Genomic DNA, 19,136 nt, shown 5'->3' with positions numbered 1-19,136 from the left:
CCTTCAGAGTCCAATGGGGGGAAATCAGTTTGGGCTCCAAGGTTAACAGAGGAGGTTTTCTTACACAACCAACCCTGATAGAAATATTACCAAACTTCTCTCAAAGAGCAAGGCTGCTTTTGTTTGGCTAGAAGGTCCAGGAAGAGCCAACCTTTTGCACTTGGAAAGCCGTTGCGTTTTGGGGCAATAAAGCCATTTTGTTCAGCTGAAGGCATCTGGGGCACCTAATGCATTTCTTGTTCAGGCATTGACCCGACTAGGAGGTGTGCCAGGAGACTACACACTTCTCCCGGAATAAATGAGAATAAGGAACGACCAGTGTGTCCAAACAAGCTGTGAAATCCTATCCCTCTTGCGTCCTGAAAAGAGTCCAGTGCCCCAAGATAGAGGAAATCGATTCTGTAATCTGATAGGTTTGGCATTTTGCCAAGAATAACAACTTCCCTTCATGTAGCAGCAGGCTCCAGGTGCATAAGTGCCACCTTACACACTCCAGTGCAAAAAAAATGAAAACCACCTTGGCATTTAATGCATATAATATAAGATGACAGGTAATGGGATGGATTTTCTCAGCAAGAGTGGAAAAGAGTCTGCTTGCATTTCTTGCACAGACACTGTACTGGAGGTCTTCTGCTTTGATTGCCAAAGTCAGAGCACAAATATAGAAATATAAAATTAGATTACTGTAATTGTTGTTCTCATTTCCTTCATGCTACTGTAAGCTCTTTGTAAGCTCAATACCCATCATAGTTCTAGGTGCTTGATGCTTGGTGAACGTTTCCCAAATGCGACAAGCTCCCTTCTTTCTGGGTGCACTTAAATGTCTTGAATTTGGAGTCAAAACTATCTATATGAGAAAATGAAAAACTGCTACTACAAGTATAAAACTAATAGATGTATAGTACTTTATAATTTATGAAGCACTTTTACAAAACCTCTCTCCCTTTAAATCTCACAAAATTCTGTTTTTATTCTTATTTTCCAGTGAGCAAACTAAGGCTCAAAAGTCTTAAGTCCTTAGAAAGGCAAGTTTTTGCAGCCATTTCTCTGCAGAAGATGACTCAGGCTGCAAATCATATTTCACTAAGTGGGATTAAATGCATCTTACACAGAAATAAAAAGAAACGGGAGAAATCAAATCTGTTACACAAAACTTATAGGTGGTTCCTTAAAGAATTTCTTAGAATGGCAAGTTTCTTTAAGGAAAATAAATACGTGAACTATATATATATATATATATATATATGTGTGTGTGTGTGGACATACATGTGAAGTTCCTCAAACACAGCTTTAAATATCTGCATGGCTCTGGGTTCAGATGGATTGTTTCTGGGGGTTTTTGCTGTTGATGTTGTTGATTTGTTTTCGTTTTTGTTTTCTCCACATCAACCTACAAGAACTCAACTCCTCTGTGCCACTGATATGGACGGAGTAATAACCTCCTCTGAGTGGTTGTTCCGTACATCTAGTTACAAAGGTCTGGAAATACTAGATTCATTAAAGTAAAAATTTCCAAGCTTAGGTAGGTATTCAAGGAAATTCTTCAGTTCATTTTTTTCTTTCTTTCTCTTTTCTTTCTTTTTCTTTTTCTTCTTTTTGCAAGCATGTAGCTGGTTTTCATATGCATTGAAACAATACAGCTAGTCTAGTTTTACAAATGGCACTATCTGGACCAGCACATTTTTTTTTTTTTTTACAAAAAACAGGATCGTATTCTAGCTCACCAGACACACCTTGTACCTTTGCATTTTCCTTTTTAAGTAAATCCTATATTGCACAGAGCTTCATGCAAATCACGAGCAGGAAATAGCAACCTAAGCCCTTTTTATTTTATTTTATCTTTTATTTATTTATTTTTTTGCGGTACGCGGGCCTCTCACTGTTGTGGCCTCTCCCGTTGCGGAGCACAGGCTCCGGACGCGCAGGCTCAGCGGCCATGGCTCACGGGCCCTGCCGCTCCGCGGCATGTGGGATCTTCCCGGACCGGGGCACGAACCCGTGTCCCCTGCATTGGCAGGCGGACTCTCAACCACTGCGCCACCAGGGAAGCCCCCTAAGCCCTTTTTAAATCATGCCAATGTGCAGGTTCAGGACTGCCTTATTTCACTTAAGGATGGTGGGAAGAAGAGGTCACTTTTTCTTCTAGCCAACGTAATTCATCAGTCCATTAGAAGGTGTAAACTTCTAATGGGGGCAGACTCTTTACATCCTGACCCCTTTCTCCCAGGTGAGTATTGCAATAGGACCACTGCTGAGGTCTTTGCATCTCCGTCCCCCATCTCTCTGTTGTGAAACAGCTTGTTTATTGCAAGTAGCAACAGGATTTAAAAAAAAATTTTTTTTGTTGCCCTTCATTAATTGCTGTTTTGGCATTCTCCTATCCACTTCTTTTTATTATCCTAGAAAATGATCATACACCTATAGAATGTTTAAGACCGGTGAACGCCTGAAGGCAGAGCAATTTCAGTTGGTGCCAGTGAGCTTATTAGATGGTCTAATATGAGCAGACCCTGGAAGTGGACCTTGTTTTAGGAGACTCTACATTCATAAAACACGTATAAGCCAGGACAAGGTAGAATTTCCCAAGCAAGGCTCACTGCCTTATCTTGGTAAATCTGTGCCTCGCTTCAATTAAACCTTACAGGAAGACTCCTGCTGGAAAAGTTCAAATGTTTCAGAATAGAAGGGAGAAGAGAGCTGTACACCAAGGCAAAAGTACATACTGTATTTATCATCCAACACAGCTCTTTATATAATTACATCCTGGTGCACGTTTTATTTTTGGTTCTTGAATAAAGTCACTCAGATTAAATTAAGGAGTATGCAGGAGAAGGTGCTTCGATGCTTCTTTCTGTTTCCATGGCAACCCTGGGGCATCTTCTTCAGCTGCCTCATTGACTGGATGTGCCCAAGTGATGCAGGCTGTAACTTTCAGCGGAGCCTGCAAAGGAAGGGAGGAGGCCTCTGACCACCAAGAGCTCATGGCAGGACTGAAGAAAACCTCGGCACGGAGGATCCACTTTCCTTAGTTTTGTTTTTTTTTTAATAAATTTATTTTCTATTTTTATTTTTTGGCTGTGCTAGGTCTTTGTTGCTGCGTGCGGGCTTTCTCTGGTTGCAGCGAGCGGGGGCTACTCTTCGTTGCGGTGCACGGGCTTCTCATGGCGGTGGCTTCTCTTGTTGCGGAGCATGGGCTCTAGGAGCGCGGGCTTCAGTAGTTGTGGCTTGCGGTCTCAGTAGTTGTGGCTCGTGGGCTCTAGAACGCAGGCTCAGTAGTTGTGGATCGTGGGCTCTAGAGCGCAGGCCCAGTAGTTGTGGCGCACAGGCTTCGTTGCTCCGCGGCATGTGGAATCTTCCCGGACCAGAGCTCAAACCCGTGTCCCCTGCCTTGGCAGGCAGATTCTTAACCACTGTGCCACCAGGGAAGCCTCTCTCCTTAGTTTTTGTATGAATGGTTGTCATCTGAGGGTGCTTTGCCAAGTGTTGTCAGGGATGTGTCCACACTTGCCTTTGAAATGTCTCTATTGGTACATAATCTGTTTTCATGGGTCTAAGTGCCTAATGCAGCTGTTCATATATTTTAAAGGAAACTCCTAGATGCTATTTAGTGAAACATGCTTTCTTTGACTGCAGGATCAAATAAAACGTTGCTTAACTGGGACTTTAAACATACAAGTGTTTTAGCAAAAATTTGAAAAACAAAAGCCAAATAGAACGACACAGTGTGAGATTTGATTCATTTGTTCGTTATACAGCAGGGAACCCAGATACTTGCCCAAAGGCGAGGATAATTTCACAGACCTAATCTAAGCAGTGTCTGGGGTCAGAGCGGTCATTTAGCAGGAAGAAGTAAAGGAACAGCATCTTAGGGGACAAAGTTTTTACAAAACTACCTCAAATGATTCCCAATAAGGTGTTGCAGAAATATTTGAATCCATGGTCACAACCCTGGAAAAATATTTAATCAAGTGAAGATCTCTGTGCAGTGCCTAATAAGTCATAAGTATTCAACAACTGGTACTTATAATTATACAGAGACATTTTGTATATAAAACTCAGTTTTAAGACAAAATGAATATATAGTGGTACCACCCTTTTTCCAAACTGTGTCCTATTGAAGACAAAATCCATACAGAAAGTTTTGAGTAACCAGCACCATATAATAATTCCTCAATAAATTTTTGGTCAAATTGAACAGAATTTTCTAGAAGCCAAACCCATTAACAGAGTCAACCATTCAGAATGTAATTTCACACTTGAAATAAAAAAGATCTCTGAAAGTTAGTACCATCACCACAAAAACTCTATGCTCAAGCCAGGTCTTTTGTGTCTCACCTGTACCTTTCCGGCTATTATTAGTCATATAGTCTTTATAATGGATTATCTGATTTCCTCAAAACAGCAAAGAGAAGCAAAAACCTAAATGGGGTCTTCCCTGGTGGCGCAGTGGTTGGGAGTCTGCCTGACGATGCAGGGGACACGAGTTCGTGCCCCGGTCCGGGAGGATCCCACATGCCGCGGAGCGGCTGGGCCCATGAGCCATGGCCGCTGAGCCTGTGCGTCCGGAGCCTGTGCTCCGCAACGGGAGAGGCCGCAACAGTGAGAGGCCCGCGTACGGGGGGGAAAAAAAAAAAGAAAAGAACCTAAATGGTGCTAAGGACAAAATAGTAGCTGATTGTTTAATGGACAGACTTCAAAGCACACCCCACCAGGAAGAGATGTACCTAGTAGCTTGAACCACATAAAGAAACGTTAAATAATACACACTATTTTTTGAATGAGGCAGAGAATTGTATAATATTTTAGCAAACCATTCCTCCAAAACAATGAATGCCCTCGAGGCAACAAACTTCAGTTATTCCAAGAGAACCACTTATGTGTAATTATCCATCATTATTATTCTTACTATTTAGTAACACGTGTGCTGAGTCTGGCTCACCTTTTCTCTCTTCACTTTCCCAACACTTGTACTCCTCTAGCCTCCAAAGCAGATGACTGACTTTTCCAGTTCTAGGACTGCCCATCTCGCATCCTGGGGAAACCCTGTGTCCCAAACAGACCAGGACAGCTGGTCAACCTATTCCAGAGCCAGGTACTATGATAGTTTTATTCACCCATGCCTTGTAGGTATCACCTTATAATTATATAAAAATGTTTAAGTCATTATAACAAACCTCATATAGTGGCTCAAATCATCAGGTCACTAGGCTCCTTTGCTCACTCAAAATGCATAAAGCTAGGTTTCTCTTTTTATTTCGTTTCTTTTAATTGGGGAAAGCAAATCTGATTGATGTAGTCAGTGTTTCGAGCTTTAATATGGAAATTTCTAGAGAGAAACACGTTTTCTTCTTTTTGAGTATTAGCTAGAGGTTGTTGCTTAAAGAGGCTGGAGTTGGGAGGCCTTGCTTGGCTTTCACTGAAAAGGCCTAAGCAGAAAACCTCTGAAATTCTACCCTCACCCTTTCTCTTTGTACAATTTAATTTTCTTTTTTTTAAAGTAGAGGTGGGACTCATAGAGCGCTCAACCTGTTGCCTGGAGTTACCATCCCGTATCTTGTTTAATGGGACCGATCACCAAGCGGATCATGTTACACCTTTGGCGGCCCACAGCTGGAGGAAAGCAGAAGTGTGGGATGTGGTGGGGTGCCTGCCGCTTGGTTAGTAACAGAGCTTTGTGGTTTCACCTCGGGACAGACCTCAGCGATTCCTAGTTAACTGAAATTAAGCTGAAGTTTGAAATTTACCTAAATCCCACCACTGATGCTTATTCGTAATTAATCTACCTTTGTGAGTTGTCCTCTCTCCTCAGGAACCAAAGGAGCAATTGTAGAGCAGGTTATGAAGGAGGTGGGTGCTCATGTCTAGTCTCCTATGTGGAGAAAAAGAATGCATTTTCATCACCAAGGAGAATAAAAAGTGAGAAGCAGAGAGGCCTGAAACGAAATGATGAAACTCTTCCCAAGAATGCCTCCAAATGGAAAGCGTAGTATAATGATAAAAAGCTCAGCCCAGTGCTAAACGGCCTCCATTTATTTTTTTAATCGAAATATAGGTGATTTACAATATTGTGTTAATTTCTGCTGTACAGCAAGGTGATTCAGTTACACACATATATACATTCTTTCTCATATTCTTTTCCATTATGGTTTATCCCAGGAGCTTGAAAACAGTTCCCTGTGCTTATACAGTAGGACCGTGTTGTTTATCCCTTCTATATATAGGAATAGTTTGCATCTGCTCACCCCAAACTCCCAATCCATCCCTCCCCCACCTCCCCACTTGGCAACCACAAGTCTGTTCTCTATGTCTGTGAGTCTGTTTGTGTTTCATAGTTAAGTTCATTTGTGTCATATTTTAGATTCCACATATAAACGATATCATATGGTATTTGTCTTTCTCTGTCTGACTTACTTCACTCAGTGTGATAATCTCTAGATCCATCCATGTTGCTGCAAATTAAATGGCCTCAGTTTAAGGCTCAGCTCTAGTACTTACTAGCTGTGTGTGCTTACACAAGACACTCAACCTCTCTGGGCCTCAGTGACCTCATTTCCCGTTTTTTTTTTTTTTTTTTTGGTCACACTGCATGGCTTGTGGGATCTTAGTTTCCCAACCAGGGATCAAACCCGGGCCCTCTGCAGTGGTAGCACAGAGTCCTAACCCCTGGACTGCCAGGGAAGTCCCCTCGTTTCTTAAATAGGGATAATAATCGTGCAGAAGCCACAGGGTTGCTCTTAAGATTAAATTATTCAATACTCATAAAGAATGTAGAACCATCCTCAAAACATTGTAAGGGCTTTGTTAAAAGAAAAATATTTGTTAAAGGAAAAACATTAAGGAGCAACCCATATTTCAGGATGGGGATTTTCCTCAGTGTTTCCAATGGTGGAAAACAGTTAAGCTATTTGAAATTTGCCAGAGGAATTGACATTTTCTCTGAGACCACAGATCCTTGGTACCCTGAAACGCTCTATAGCTTCGTGGATTAAACTAAATTTAGAAGCACATAAAACCTGAATCTGAATACCCGCTCGATGATTTATTAGCTTTCAAATCCAGCCTCAGTTTCTTCCTGTATAACAGAGGTCAATAAATTACAGACCATGTGCCAAATCTGGCCCTCCAGCCGTTTGTATACGTAAAGTTTTATTGACAGACAGCCGCACCATTTGCTGTTGTATTCTCCGTGGTTGATTTTGTAGTACCAGGGCAGAGCTGCATAGTTCTGACAAAGACTGTTCCACAAAGCCAGAAATATTTACTATCTGGCCTTTTAGGGAACATATTTGCCAACTCTGATCTATTACACGAGAATATAATAACCTGATTTGGTTTCGGGGGAATGAAATAATAGAAAGCCAGAACCCTACCCAGTTAGGCTCAATAACGAGTAACTTCCGTTGTTAACACAGAGACTCAAAATCTAAACCTTACACGTTTTGCTAGTTTTGTTTGCTTGTTTCTCGGTCTTTTCTCTCTAGGCCATTCTGTCCAGAAACAAAATACAAGCTTGACTTCCTCTTACATGCATTAGAGTAATCTGCCCCCCACCTGTTTCGGTGATCGGTTCTATTTATCCAAACTATCAGGGTTTATGCCCTCTTGTTTGGGAACCTTTGCTTCCTATCTCAGGGATGCTACGGTGACCATACAGGGAGCCCAAAGATTCTTGCACTGCTTTGTTTTCAATTTTTAATTTTTTATTTAGAAATAATAAAATAAGACATAATATATAAAAATATGTACAATCCATGGTTTGTGCAGTACATTAGGAAGACTTTAGATACAAAAAGACAGCAAACGGGAAAATAATAACTCTCACGATTGTCAAAGGCCGGGATGGTTCAATTCACCGCAGCCCCAGAGCTGAAACCCAACATAACTAGAAAAGGGATTCTAGTTGGGAGTGAGTGACTATGCAACACTTTTTTTTTTTCTTTTTTTTTTAACCTTAACATTATTGGACACAGAGTGAAAAAACACTCACTCTGTTTCTCAGAACAAGCTTTTTACCTTTACTGAGTGGCTTACCATCAAATATGAACCAACATTTGTTTTTTGTAAGAGTGACGTGATTTAGGGGACAGAACTCATTGAATAAACATCAAGGTTTGAGGTGGGAGTTGACAGGGAAGAAAGGAAGTGAAGGGAAGAAATAATGCATTGATAGAATTGAAAAAAAAAAAAGATAAAACAAACTTTCACCAGGAATTTGGAAATGGTTTCAGAGTTATGGGTGACATCCTTAAAATGTCTGATTCAAGTATACTCTTAGAGGGATAGAAAACTATTCCTTTCTCAATAATCAAAATAGAATTCACTTTGTCTACCTTTTCTTTAAAAATAGGATAACCAGGAATCTAGTCCCCCTCCCAAAAATATAATGCCCATCCAGATATGGGCAAAAATTCTTTAAAAGGGAATAATTCCTAAGTAAATTCAGTGGGGGTTTGCTTGTCACGGAGAAGCCAACACAGATCCCGGAACAGACCCCAGATATTCACAGTGAGTCTCTTCAACCTGCATTCTAATGACATGTGTGCACTAATTAAGGAAACCCAGTCAATGACAAATGTTTTGAAGGTAAAATGCAGCAAAAACAAAAACAAAAACCGTTGTGCATCACCTGTGTCTTGGCTCTTGACAAAAAGAAAAAAAAAATTGTCACTGTGAAAATACTAATAACTAGAAAAAGCTTTCAAATCAACAGTCCATGCTGAAATAAATAACAGAAGAACATAGCAATACGAACCTTATAAGGCTGGTAAATATTTGCTAAAACCATGCTAACCGGTAGCATATAGGTACCAGCTCTCAGAAATGGCTGCACTGAAATTATACTTTCTATGGCAACTTTTTTCCCTTTACAGACTTCTATTTACATTTGGCTTTAAATATGAAAATATCTGATAAACTTTATAAAATGTACACTTTAAAAACATAGCTTCTGCAAAATTTTCTTGAAAAAAAAAAAACAAACCTGTGCACCAGAAATTTTAGATTTTTTTTTTCTCTTTTTCAGAAAGAAGTTGCAAGAGTTCCCTCCCTCATTCTTGCCCCCTACCCACCCCCTTTCAAATATCTCAAGTCTTTTTAAGTGGCAGAGCTGTGTGATGGGAAGGTGCCTTTTCTGTGGTCACCCCCATTCTCCACTGAATCATCATTTAATTTACAGACCACTGAATACTCTTTGGTTTGATTATTTTCCTTTGCAAAAATATCGAAATAGCAGCAGCTGAAACCGTCAGCATCCTGTCAATGGCCGAACATTTGCCGTTTACAGAAGAATGTAAATTCTGTATCCACGCAATCCCTCCACCTCTCTAAACAACTTCCCTAATCTGCCTTTAAGTTTGGACTTAAAATAACATCCACTTGCTTGATATCTCTAACTTGGTTTCAGTGAAAAGAACTCCACAGTGTTCAAACCCATCGACTCTGAAGGCTGAGAACAGCAGAGACTGTCCAATTATTGCAGGCACTGCATTCAGATATGGCTGTTCGAGAACCATAGACCATCACAGACAACAGTTTACAAAATACAGGATTCTAGAACAAGCTGTTTTTTAATGGCATACAGGGATAGAATACCGTAAGAGAGTTGATTTTGAGACGCCAATTAAAAAGAAAAGTCAGCAACCCCAGAATTCACAAATAAGGAACTTTAAACCAAAAGAGAGTTCCATTATGTTGAGCTAGAGCGGAAAACAAGACAAAACAAAATGTGTCTAGCAAGTCAGGCAGCCAGGCGGGAGAGGCTTCTGGAAAACAATGTGCCCTAAGTAGCCTGCTCTAGGGCTCCGCGGGCGAAGGGGTCAGCTCGGATTCAATCGTGAGCGTGCATCCCTCAGGGGGAAAGGACCCTTTTAGATCATTATCTCCTTTACTTGTGAGTCTCTTAGAATTTTTATGGCTCTTGTTGACCCTACATTACTGAGACATTTTCAATTCCTACTCTGTACCATTAGGAAAAAAAAAAAAAAAAAAAAAAAAGCAGTGTTCCCCTCCCTCCTGAATACTTGAGCTGATGAGCTACGTCAAAACGGCTCTTCGGCATCTTCCCACCTTCCCACTTGGGCATTCCCAGCCCCCTGGGATGCTGTAGGACTCAGTCCAGACAGCCTGATCGTAAGAGCCAGCCTAGAGGCCAGGCGTGGCATCTTTTGGAAGAGGCAGTTAAGCTGGAGATGTACCAGCTGTCAGGGCAAGGAATTCAGCCACAGGGGTATAAACCTATTGATCTTTCAAGCTGGATGGCTCAGCGTCAAGGATGCCAGCTCATTTCAACCTAGGTCTTGTCTTCTGGAATAAATTTTGGAATGTGCAAAACATGGAAAAACCCAGAAAAAAAATCTAAGGGCACTGATATCACCGTCTCTCAACGTCGTATGCGTTCACCTGGCTAGCACCACCTCAAAGGAAAGAAAAGATGTTTATATCGTGTGCGTGTGAACTTTTCTTCCCCTGTCTTCTTCCTCCTATAACGTGAAAGTTACACGAAGGAACAGAGATGTAAAGCACGGCGCTTACTCGACTGTGTGTGTGATGTTCTGTTTTCTGAATAAGGTGCAAAAGGAGAGGGCAGTTCACGGTCTTGCTGAGGTTCAAAGTTATTGTCTCTTGACTTCAAGGCAGCCGTGGGGCTTTCTTTCCTTTTTAGTATAAGCTCCACTGTGCAAAAATGTGCATTATCTTTGGTATTTATTTCAGGTAGTCTAACTTAAAATTTGAGATCACCCATTAACATCATGGAGGAAAAAAAAAAACCAATAACGACAACCCAGAGGCTACCATTTGGCTAGCGTTACATAATGCCCTTATGTAACCGGAAAGAGAGTGACAGAGAGAGACAGAGAGAGACAGAGAGAGAGAGAGAGAAATCAATTCTAGCAAACAGATTACTGGCCTCAAAAAATCAGGCTCTCGTTTTGGCCACTAACAGCCAAATACCTGCCACTTTGAAGCGCATACCATGAGCTCTCGAGAAAGTTCAACACTGACTTTTTAAATTACACACAAGAAAAACTACACTGCAACAGTACAACGTGTGTTCGTGTAGTTAGCAGCTTTTCAAAAGTTAAGGCAGAGTCTTGCCTTGAAAACATTTAAAAATGTGATGCCATTTAAAAACATTCTTGTTCCCTAAAGAGAAGCATTCTGGAGACGTCAAATACCCAACCAACCAAGGCTTGCCTGCAAGTTCAAGTTTGGTATGAAAACACAAGACAAGACATAAACGTCCCATAACTTATTCTACAACGTGTTATGTGCCATCGGGTCACGGGGGGGCAGGCATGTTTAGTGCTTTAGGTTCATCTCTGAGCCTACAGTCTTTCTTTGAAAGCATCATGCTAGCCTCAGTCCCTCGTGGTCACTTGTCTCAAACCACCTCTTCACCAGTACCGTCGTCTGCGTAACTGCTTTGGGCCTTTGACCAACAGACTGCGTTTCAAAGTAACTATTCCCGAGGAGGAATTAGTCATATCTCCGACTCTCGCCGTAAGGGCCTGGGCTCTAGGGGTACACTTGCCTGGTTGTGAAGGTCTATGTCAGGGGGTGTGTCCGTACTCGTGCTCTCTGGGACCCCATTTTCACTGTCTTCTTCCTCTTTGCTTGTGAGGGCAACCTCATTTTCATAGCAAAAGGAATTAGCGCTGGAGAGGATGTATTTCTTCTCCGCTAAGTCCCTGGCGCTACAAAGGGGAGTGTTGGGTACTTCGTAAGTCTTGTGGAACCTCGAATAGTCTACTTTGTAGTAATGCTTCTCCTCGAAGAGGACGGGCTCGTAGCGGTGGCCCCAGAGGATTTCGTTGGCCAGGTATGAGCTCCGGCACTGCGTGGTCATGGCCGTGGCTTCCACCATGCCTTCGAGTATCACCACGATCTCAAAGTCCGCGTTGTCGATGTCCTGTTTGCTCAGATCGTATAAAGGGCTGTCCTCGTCTATCTCGTGGACGATGGTGATGGGGGACACCAGAAATATGCGGTCAATGCCGCTGTCAAAGCCGACGTTGATGTCTATTTGATCCAGGGGGATGTACTCCCCTTCGGAAGTAATCCTGGATTTGAGGAGCTGTGCTCGCACATGAGCTTCCACCAGGTGGCTTTTCCGAAGGTTGCCCACCCGCCACATCAGACAGAGCTTGCCATCCCTCATGGCGATCACGGCGTTGTGGCTGAAGACCAGGGTCTCGTTTCTCTTCTTGGGCTTGGCCATCTTGGCCATGACCGCGCCAATGATAAAGGCGTCGATGATGCAGCCCACGATGGACTGGAAGACCACCATGAAAACAGCCACGGGGCACTCGTCTGTGACGCAGCGGAAGCCGTAGCCTATGGTGGTCTGCGTCTCGATGGAGAAGAGGAAAGCGGCCGTGAAGCTGTTGACCTCGGACACGCACGCTTTGCTCTCCTTGGATGCGTCCAGGTCCCCGTGGAGCAGCGCTATCAACCAAAACACGCAGCCGAAAAACAGCCAGGAGAGAACGAAAGCCAGGCAGAAGATAACCAACATCCACCGCCAGCGGATGTCCACACACGTGGTGAAGATGTCCGCCAGGTACCGCTGGCCCTTCTCGCCCACGTTGATGAACTGCACGTTGCAGTGGCCGTCCTTCTTCACAAAGCGGCTCCGGCACTGCTGTCGAGTGTGGACTTTACTCTTCCCGTTCCCAAAGCCATTGGCCACCGCCAGGGTGGCCAGCTTCATGCCGTCCTCCTCCGAAGAGACGATGCTGTAGCGGTTGGTGCGTACGCTGCCCATCACTTCTGCTGTGGACGCCAGCGCTTCTGCTTTGGAAAACAGTCTGAGTTTTTGCAAAACCCTTTGGAGAAACAGGTTTGAATGTTCAGTGAAGACCCACACACACAGAAAAGAAGGAGAGATGGGGGTCTCCAAGAGCCTTAAGGTTCTTTCTACCAAGGTCTCTCTCCTGGCGTGCAGAGTCACCTTAGTAACTCAGCTGACATCCAGAGAACAGGTCCTACCAAAAAAAAAAGAGAGAGAGAGAGAGAGAGATCGTTCGTTACAAAAGAAGTCATGGAAAAATGAAGTCTACTCCCTAAGGCAACATTTCCTAGCCAGACACAGGGTCAGATATAGATAAATGTCCTCTACGTTGAATTACTGGGTTTTTCGTTTCCTTGTAGCCCCAGAGAAATAGAGAGATAAGAAAATATTTTCTTATATTATTTAGAAGCATGAAGTCATTAAACACAGAAGAGTTAGTTGTTCGTGACAGTCTTTCAGCTGAAATCTCAGGTCTCCCTTCCCCTATTTTTTGCCAGCGATCTGGAATATTCTACTTTACAGAGCTACCTCTCTCCTCTTATTCTCTTCCTTTGCCTTCGCTACTTGCTGCAGGTGATTAGGCAGAAGAAAGACTTTCTAACTCCAAGGTTTGCCATGAAGCTTTAAGAACGCGGACATGTCGGGAGAGCATTTCGCATGAACGCAGAACGTTAATATTAATTGAACAGCAGGTGCATGTTGAGAGAATATGAGAGCCCTTGATGACAAGTTGAAATCCAAAAGCACCGACTATTTTGTTTAAAAGATAAAACTGAGCAGACAGCCCTTCTAATCATCTGAAAGGGATCCCAGTTTCTGGAGACTGTTTGGGCTTATTCCGTCACTTCACACACTGAAAGCAGCCACTAGGCAGAAACGCCTGATAACATCTCTGTTAGCGCAAGTGATTCTGACTTGAAGACACAGGTTTACTCTGGGGGATACAGAGAGATCCTGTTGCCTAGCAATGAGAGTCCTGAAAGTCTCTGGAGGTGGGATTGTCATGTGTGATGACAGGCTAGGAAGTAAGCACCTTTGTGCCCAAGGACCAGGTCTTTAGCGGATTGACATAAGGCTGGAACTCATTTCGTGGAAGTCCAAGTCTACGTTTTCCCAAACAGAGACGACTTTGCAGTAGTAAATCGTAAGGGTCCCTCAGCTGACTTTTCACTTCCAGTGCCGCTGCTTGCTCTCTGTTCCTATGGAAAACGCACTCACCTTTACTTAATGAGAACAAATAGTAGTTTTCAGTTTTCTCCTCCTGCTCCATCTCTCCCCACCCCGGCCCAGGTGAAAACCACCCATTGACTTTGACTTCCAATTTTGCTCCAAAGAAACTCGTTTCTCCTGGACTCACAAAAGCCTAGGAGAAAGTCTAGGGTGTTTTGTTGACCAAATACAAATTTAAAAACTGAATATAGCACAGATCTGAGAAATAAAAGTGATGCTCGACTTTTCAAACCACCAAATCTCTCTCCTGTATTAAAGGGGTCAATGAGCAACAGATGGACAGGATCAGAAATCTGTCGAAGCCCTGATGACGGAGACTCCACTTTTTCTTTCTCCCCCCAAGCCACATTCAGATTAAGCACTTAACAGAACCACGTCCAGCCAAGCCCACTGCAAACAAAGAGAGCAAATCATTGATCTGTCTCGGGCACCCCCTTAAAGAGAGGCAAGGTGCACTGTCTTTGAAAATGTCTTGTTACAGTCTTTTCACTTCTCCCTTTTTATCCAAGTTATTATGCAAGAATGCGCCCAACACATTTTTCCTGAGATTAGTCATCTGTGAAAATTGCAATGTGTGTTACATTTTCGCAGCTTTTGACACCTAAGTGATGCCTGATTTGAAAGTGCCTTCGAATTACTTTATAAAAAGAAGTTGCTGTGCCTTCCCAGCCTTCCACCTGCTTCAATGTTTTGTCTGCTTCCCCATGAAGTTTGTACTTGGACCAAAGAAACAAGACTCCTATTCCTCAGGGTTCTAGATCCTGGACACGGAAAGAGTTTTTTTAAACGGTGATTTCAGCTCACTCGGCTCGTAGGATGTTGCCAAGCATTTCTACACAAAAACAGAGATCACAACATGACGCCGAATGCAGGTGCATTTTCCAAGAAGGGGGGCGACGGAGGCCTCATTTAAATAGTGCTTGTATCCCTGAGCTCTGTGTGACTTCAGAATCTTAGAAGCTGACACCAAGAAATTCCCTTTTCATGATTCAAAACAATCCTTCCATCTGAGTTACCATTAGGGCCCATGAGGAGACAGTCTCAAATTTCTCCTGACTTATTTCTGCACTCTTTCCAGATTAAAGCATAACAACCATATGAAATCTAAAGACTGAATTACGACTTTCCAAAAATCTTGACCCCAGGACATTAGCTTGAATTCCACAAAACACACACTACCAGCTTCCTACGAATAGCTTTCCACATTTAGAATCTTGAAAAGAGCCTGTATCGAGCAACTATTATTGTCTTATTTCCATTGCTAATGACAGAATTTGTTCCATATGTGGAGCATCATTTAGAAATTCTACCATTTCTGCCTGGAAAGGGGGAAAAAGGGATCTTTTTTGGCAAAATGGAAACTTCTGTCACTTCCAGCAGGTATGCTCCACAACAGATTTACGTGTGTCTACGGGCACACACACATGATGTGCATTCGGACTCTGGTGGAGCTGACGATTACCCTCGCACACCTGCCAACGTGCGAGAGGGTAATTGTCTTAATATTCCGCTCTGAGGAATGTCTTTTCTATCAACCTGCCCGCATGCCTGAGTGGCCGCAAGTGAGCAGAAAACTTCCTTGCCTGCCCTTCTCACACTGAAAATCACCGACTCACAAGCATCTGGGAAAGTACTTTAATTAGGAATAGGGCTTTCACGTAACTTCATTTTAGGGCTCTAGTCTTGATACGTTCTTAATTAAGAATAGATGAAAACATCAGGTGATTGGAGTCCTCGATGGGCACAACTCAGGAGAACTGATACTGGGTTGATGAACAATGTGTAAATTCCCCCGTTTTCAGCTAAAGTATTTAAGGGCCTGATAGAAATGTAATAGACACAGATCATCATTTTTACCCAGGCTATAACCAATGAGGTAGAACGTATTCCTGGGAAACTGAGAGGTTACATGTGGTGTTCTTCATGTTAAGACTATTTATAGGCCGAGCCAAAATGAAGCATAAGCAACGGAAAAAAATAGTTCAGGGCTTCACTCTCAAGGTAGATGTTAAAGGAGAGAGAGCTGTGGACCCACATACACGGTCGAGGAGACAACACGGTGTAAAGGAAGGCATCCAAAGCATTTTTACCATAAAGGAAATATTCCCAATACGGAGTATAAAAGAACAGAAACATGTAACCATGAAGAATAAGTGAGAATAAGTGGGTCCCCTCATAGGGTCGTGGCGTGGAGCAAATAAGAGAGTTTCTAAGGAAGGATAGGAAATAAGGATGGTAAAAGAAAGTGGCCTGGGATGAAAGAGAGGTCGGCTGAGTGTCTAGAGCAGCTATTCCCCTGCGGACGCCATATAGACCGGCCTGAGTGTGCTCTGGGCACACCGTTGCTATTAGAGCTCTAGGCTAGCAAAGCAACCTCTCAGAGGCTCAGTAAACAGAAGGGAGGGGGAGGGGCGGTAAGGGAGGCGGGATACCCACTCGTCTACGTGAGCCCGATAACTTTGACATCCAACGATGCAGGTAGCCTCAGTCAACGTGTGCACAGGCTGAAAAATATACCTCTTTGGCCAACAAAAAATATACACTAAAAAGAAAAAAGCTTGAAACAGTCCGGTTGCTCAGGTAAAAACACGGTCAGTCTCCCATGCTACTCAAAAGTCATACAAGGACTCTACAGCTAACCAGGGGATTCTACAACCAGAAAGTCTGAAGGAAGTAGAAATAGCGAGTGTGTGTGTGTGTGTGTGTGTGTGTGTGTGTGTGTGTGTGTGTGGTGTTTTAATGCCACATTCACAAGAGCTCGGAGCAAATATCCCTATGGAGAGCAATAATACAAAAGAAAGTGCTCGCAAATGGGGAGGGGGAGGGGCTGAAAGTAAAGTGACATGACCTTGACCCCATCTCTCACCCCTCCCACCATCCTTAAAGTAACATCTCTTACTCCTGAGCCTGGGGATTTTTCCGGATAATGCCAAATATAAATAAAACACTTGGCGCAGGGTTGGAAGCGAGCAGGAAAAAGCTAGCAAGTGTACTGGTAACATACAGCAGACACACAACAGCGGTTAGTGAGAGGAAATCTGACAGCCTACCGATTATTAACGTGAAAAGAAAACAAGTGGTACAAAGCAATATGCACTCCTCGCATACCCAAAACACGTTTTCAAATAATGCCTTGTTTCCTAAAAGGTAAATTCTGAGTTTATGAAAATCCCCAGAATTCACAGGTACTCCAGTTACCATCCTACTGACAGGATTACCCAGACACAGACGATAAACTACCCGTTTCCTATCTCGATTTTTTTTCCAACTGTCATGATGACTCTATGTTATGATGCAATCTTTTGCAGAATCAAGTCGTTTGACCACTGTGCTTCCCTGAAACCACACTGTCTTCCAATTTCGGTGTTAATATTATTATTACAAAGAATAACAAGTTGCTCAGGGGAGAGTGACATAGGATGTGAAAGTTTTGCTGTCTTCCGGCTGAAATCCAACGCGAGCTCCCGCTCTCTTTCCCAGCAAAGCAACTTTGAGACGCTCGCTGGGTTTGGTACTCGAAGCTACACTTGAAGCAATGACAAAGGGGCGGGGGTGGGGGGGAAGACACCAAGGATCCAGATCTAGCGCTGCGTCCCCAGGTTTGCCAAAGTCTGAGACCAGTACTCTAGACGCACCCGCTCCCCCCGTTTTTTCCCCTTAGAGCGAGAGCGAACAGAGGCTCCCTCGCCCTTGTCTCCAAACTCAGTATCTCGCTACAGCTGGTGCATTGGAAGTTATGAGCACAAACAGATGCTGCAGAGAAATCTGTTTCTATTGCTCAACTGTTCCAAGCATGTCTCAGTATTTTTAGCTCTGGGGGTGTTCTGGTGCGCGCACAAACTCTATAGGCATGGTCTGGGACTCCGGAGCGTGGGTGAGCGCTAAGGCAGAGTGACAGCTGGGCACCTCTGGGGCGGCGGGGCAGGGGAGGGTCGGGGACGGCAGCCCGAGTCCACTCCCCGGGCCGCACAGGCAACGAGAGGAAAGGAGGGAAGAAAACACACAGCAGCCCTTACCTGTTGCCGGCGCAGGAGCATGGGGACATGGCGTGGAAGTGGGGGGTTACAGAGGCATGTAAGATCCAGGAGTTTGTACAAGCGAGCGAGCCAGGGCGAACCAGCATTCCCAAGACCCAGCTTGCCGGCGCCGGGCGGGCTGCGCGCTGGCCGGGGCTCCAGGGCGCTCTGAGCTTTCCTGGGCTCTTTTGAGGCGTCGCGAGCCACCGGCCCGCCTGGCCCCGCCCCCGGCCGCGCCGGCCAATCGCAGCGCGCCTGGCCCCGGGGACCGCGCGGGGAGGGAGGATGCTGCGCCCGCGGCCGCGGGGCTGCCGCCGGGGAGAACCTGCCGCCGCTTCCTTCCCGTTCGGCCCCCGCCCCCCTCCACCGCGCCCCAGCCGCCGGTCCGGCCGCGCAAGGGAGGGGGAAGCTGCGGCCCGGCCCGGCCGGCAGCAGGTGGGAAGCTCCGCGGCCGGGCTCTTGCGGCTGCCTCGTGGCAGCCTGGCCCTTGGGCGAAGCTTCCAACCCCTTCGCCAGCCCTACACTTGCCCTCTTCTGTCGTCTGTGGCTGCGGGGCGGGGCGTGCGCCCCCAGAGGCTCGCGAGGTGCCAGGGTCCGGGAGAAGCGGTGGCAGCCGGGGAGGCTTGCATTTCAGCCTTTCAGCCGGGGCGCGTCTTCTTCTCCCTTCACCCCCCTCCCACCCTCTGAATCCGCCCGCCCCCCACCCCCCACCCCCCCAGGACCAGCGGTGCGCTGAAGAGCCGCGAATTAAACGGGGAAAGGGACCGCGACCGGCTCGCAGAACCCAGCGGGATTCAGACGCGCGCCAGGGTTGCAGCTGCCTGGGAGAAGAAGCTATCCCTCCTCCCGGCTCTGGGTCAATTACTTACAAAGCGCCTAGACTGCTCGGAAGGGTGAACCGCTCGCTCGCTCTCGCAGGGCCCGCCCTCAATCTCTGTCTGCACCAGCGCCCGGCACGCTCTGCTGATCTAAAATCAGAGCAATTAAAGAGTAATGAACTCTCTGGAACGGCGACTCCTACAGACACTCAGCGCTGCCGCGCATCAGCGCCTCCCAGCCCTCCTTCCCAGCAGCCAGGCAAGAGCACGTAGACCCTTTCC

General features: G+C 44.9%; 1 protein-coding gene across 7 annotated transcripts in view; it reads right to left on the bottom strand.

Moving 5' to 3' along the window:
- KCNJ2 (potassium inwardly rectifying channel subfamily J member 2) overlaps positions 1-18,272 on the bottom strand; it is a 53,742-nt gene extending 35,470 nt beyond the window's left edge. The window contains exons 1-4 of one of the 7 annotated variants that reach the window (XR_003427514.1): positions 18,037-18,272; positions 11,531-12,983; positions 5,784-5,869; positions 2,199-2,941 (exon numbers count right to left, since the gene is read on the bottom strand). Coding sequence is in view for 3 of the 7 variants with exons in the window: in XM_027080518.1 (XP_026936319.1) it covers positions 11,480-12,763 (1,284 nt within the window). In the remaining 4 variants the exon portion in view is untranslated. Of the gene's footprint in view, positions 1-2,198; positions 2,942-4,554; positions 5,870-7,682; positions 12,984-13,823; positions 15,562-18,036 lie in introns of those variants that run through there. The other 6 variants (XR_003427513.1, XR_003427512.1, XR_003427511.1 and 3 more) reach the window with 6 other exon arrangements.
- Positions 18,273-19,136: the final 864 nt, after the last annotated feature.

This window comes from Aethalodelphis obliquidens, unplaced genomic scaffold (genome assembly GCF_003676395.1).
Source record: "Aethalodelphis obliquidens isolate GAN/ISIS:26980383/991018 unplaced genomic scaffold, ASM367639v1 scaffold44, whole genome shotgun sequence".
NCBI classification, from domain to species: Eukaryota; Metazoa; Chordata; class Mammalia; order Artiodactyla; family Delphinidae; genus Aethalodelphis; species Aethalodelphis obliquidens.
The sequence above is the reverse complement of the archived record's forward strand: the minus strand, read 5'-3'. Positions and strand labels throughout refer to the sequence as shown.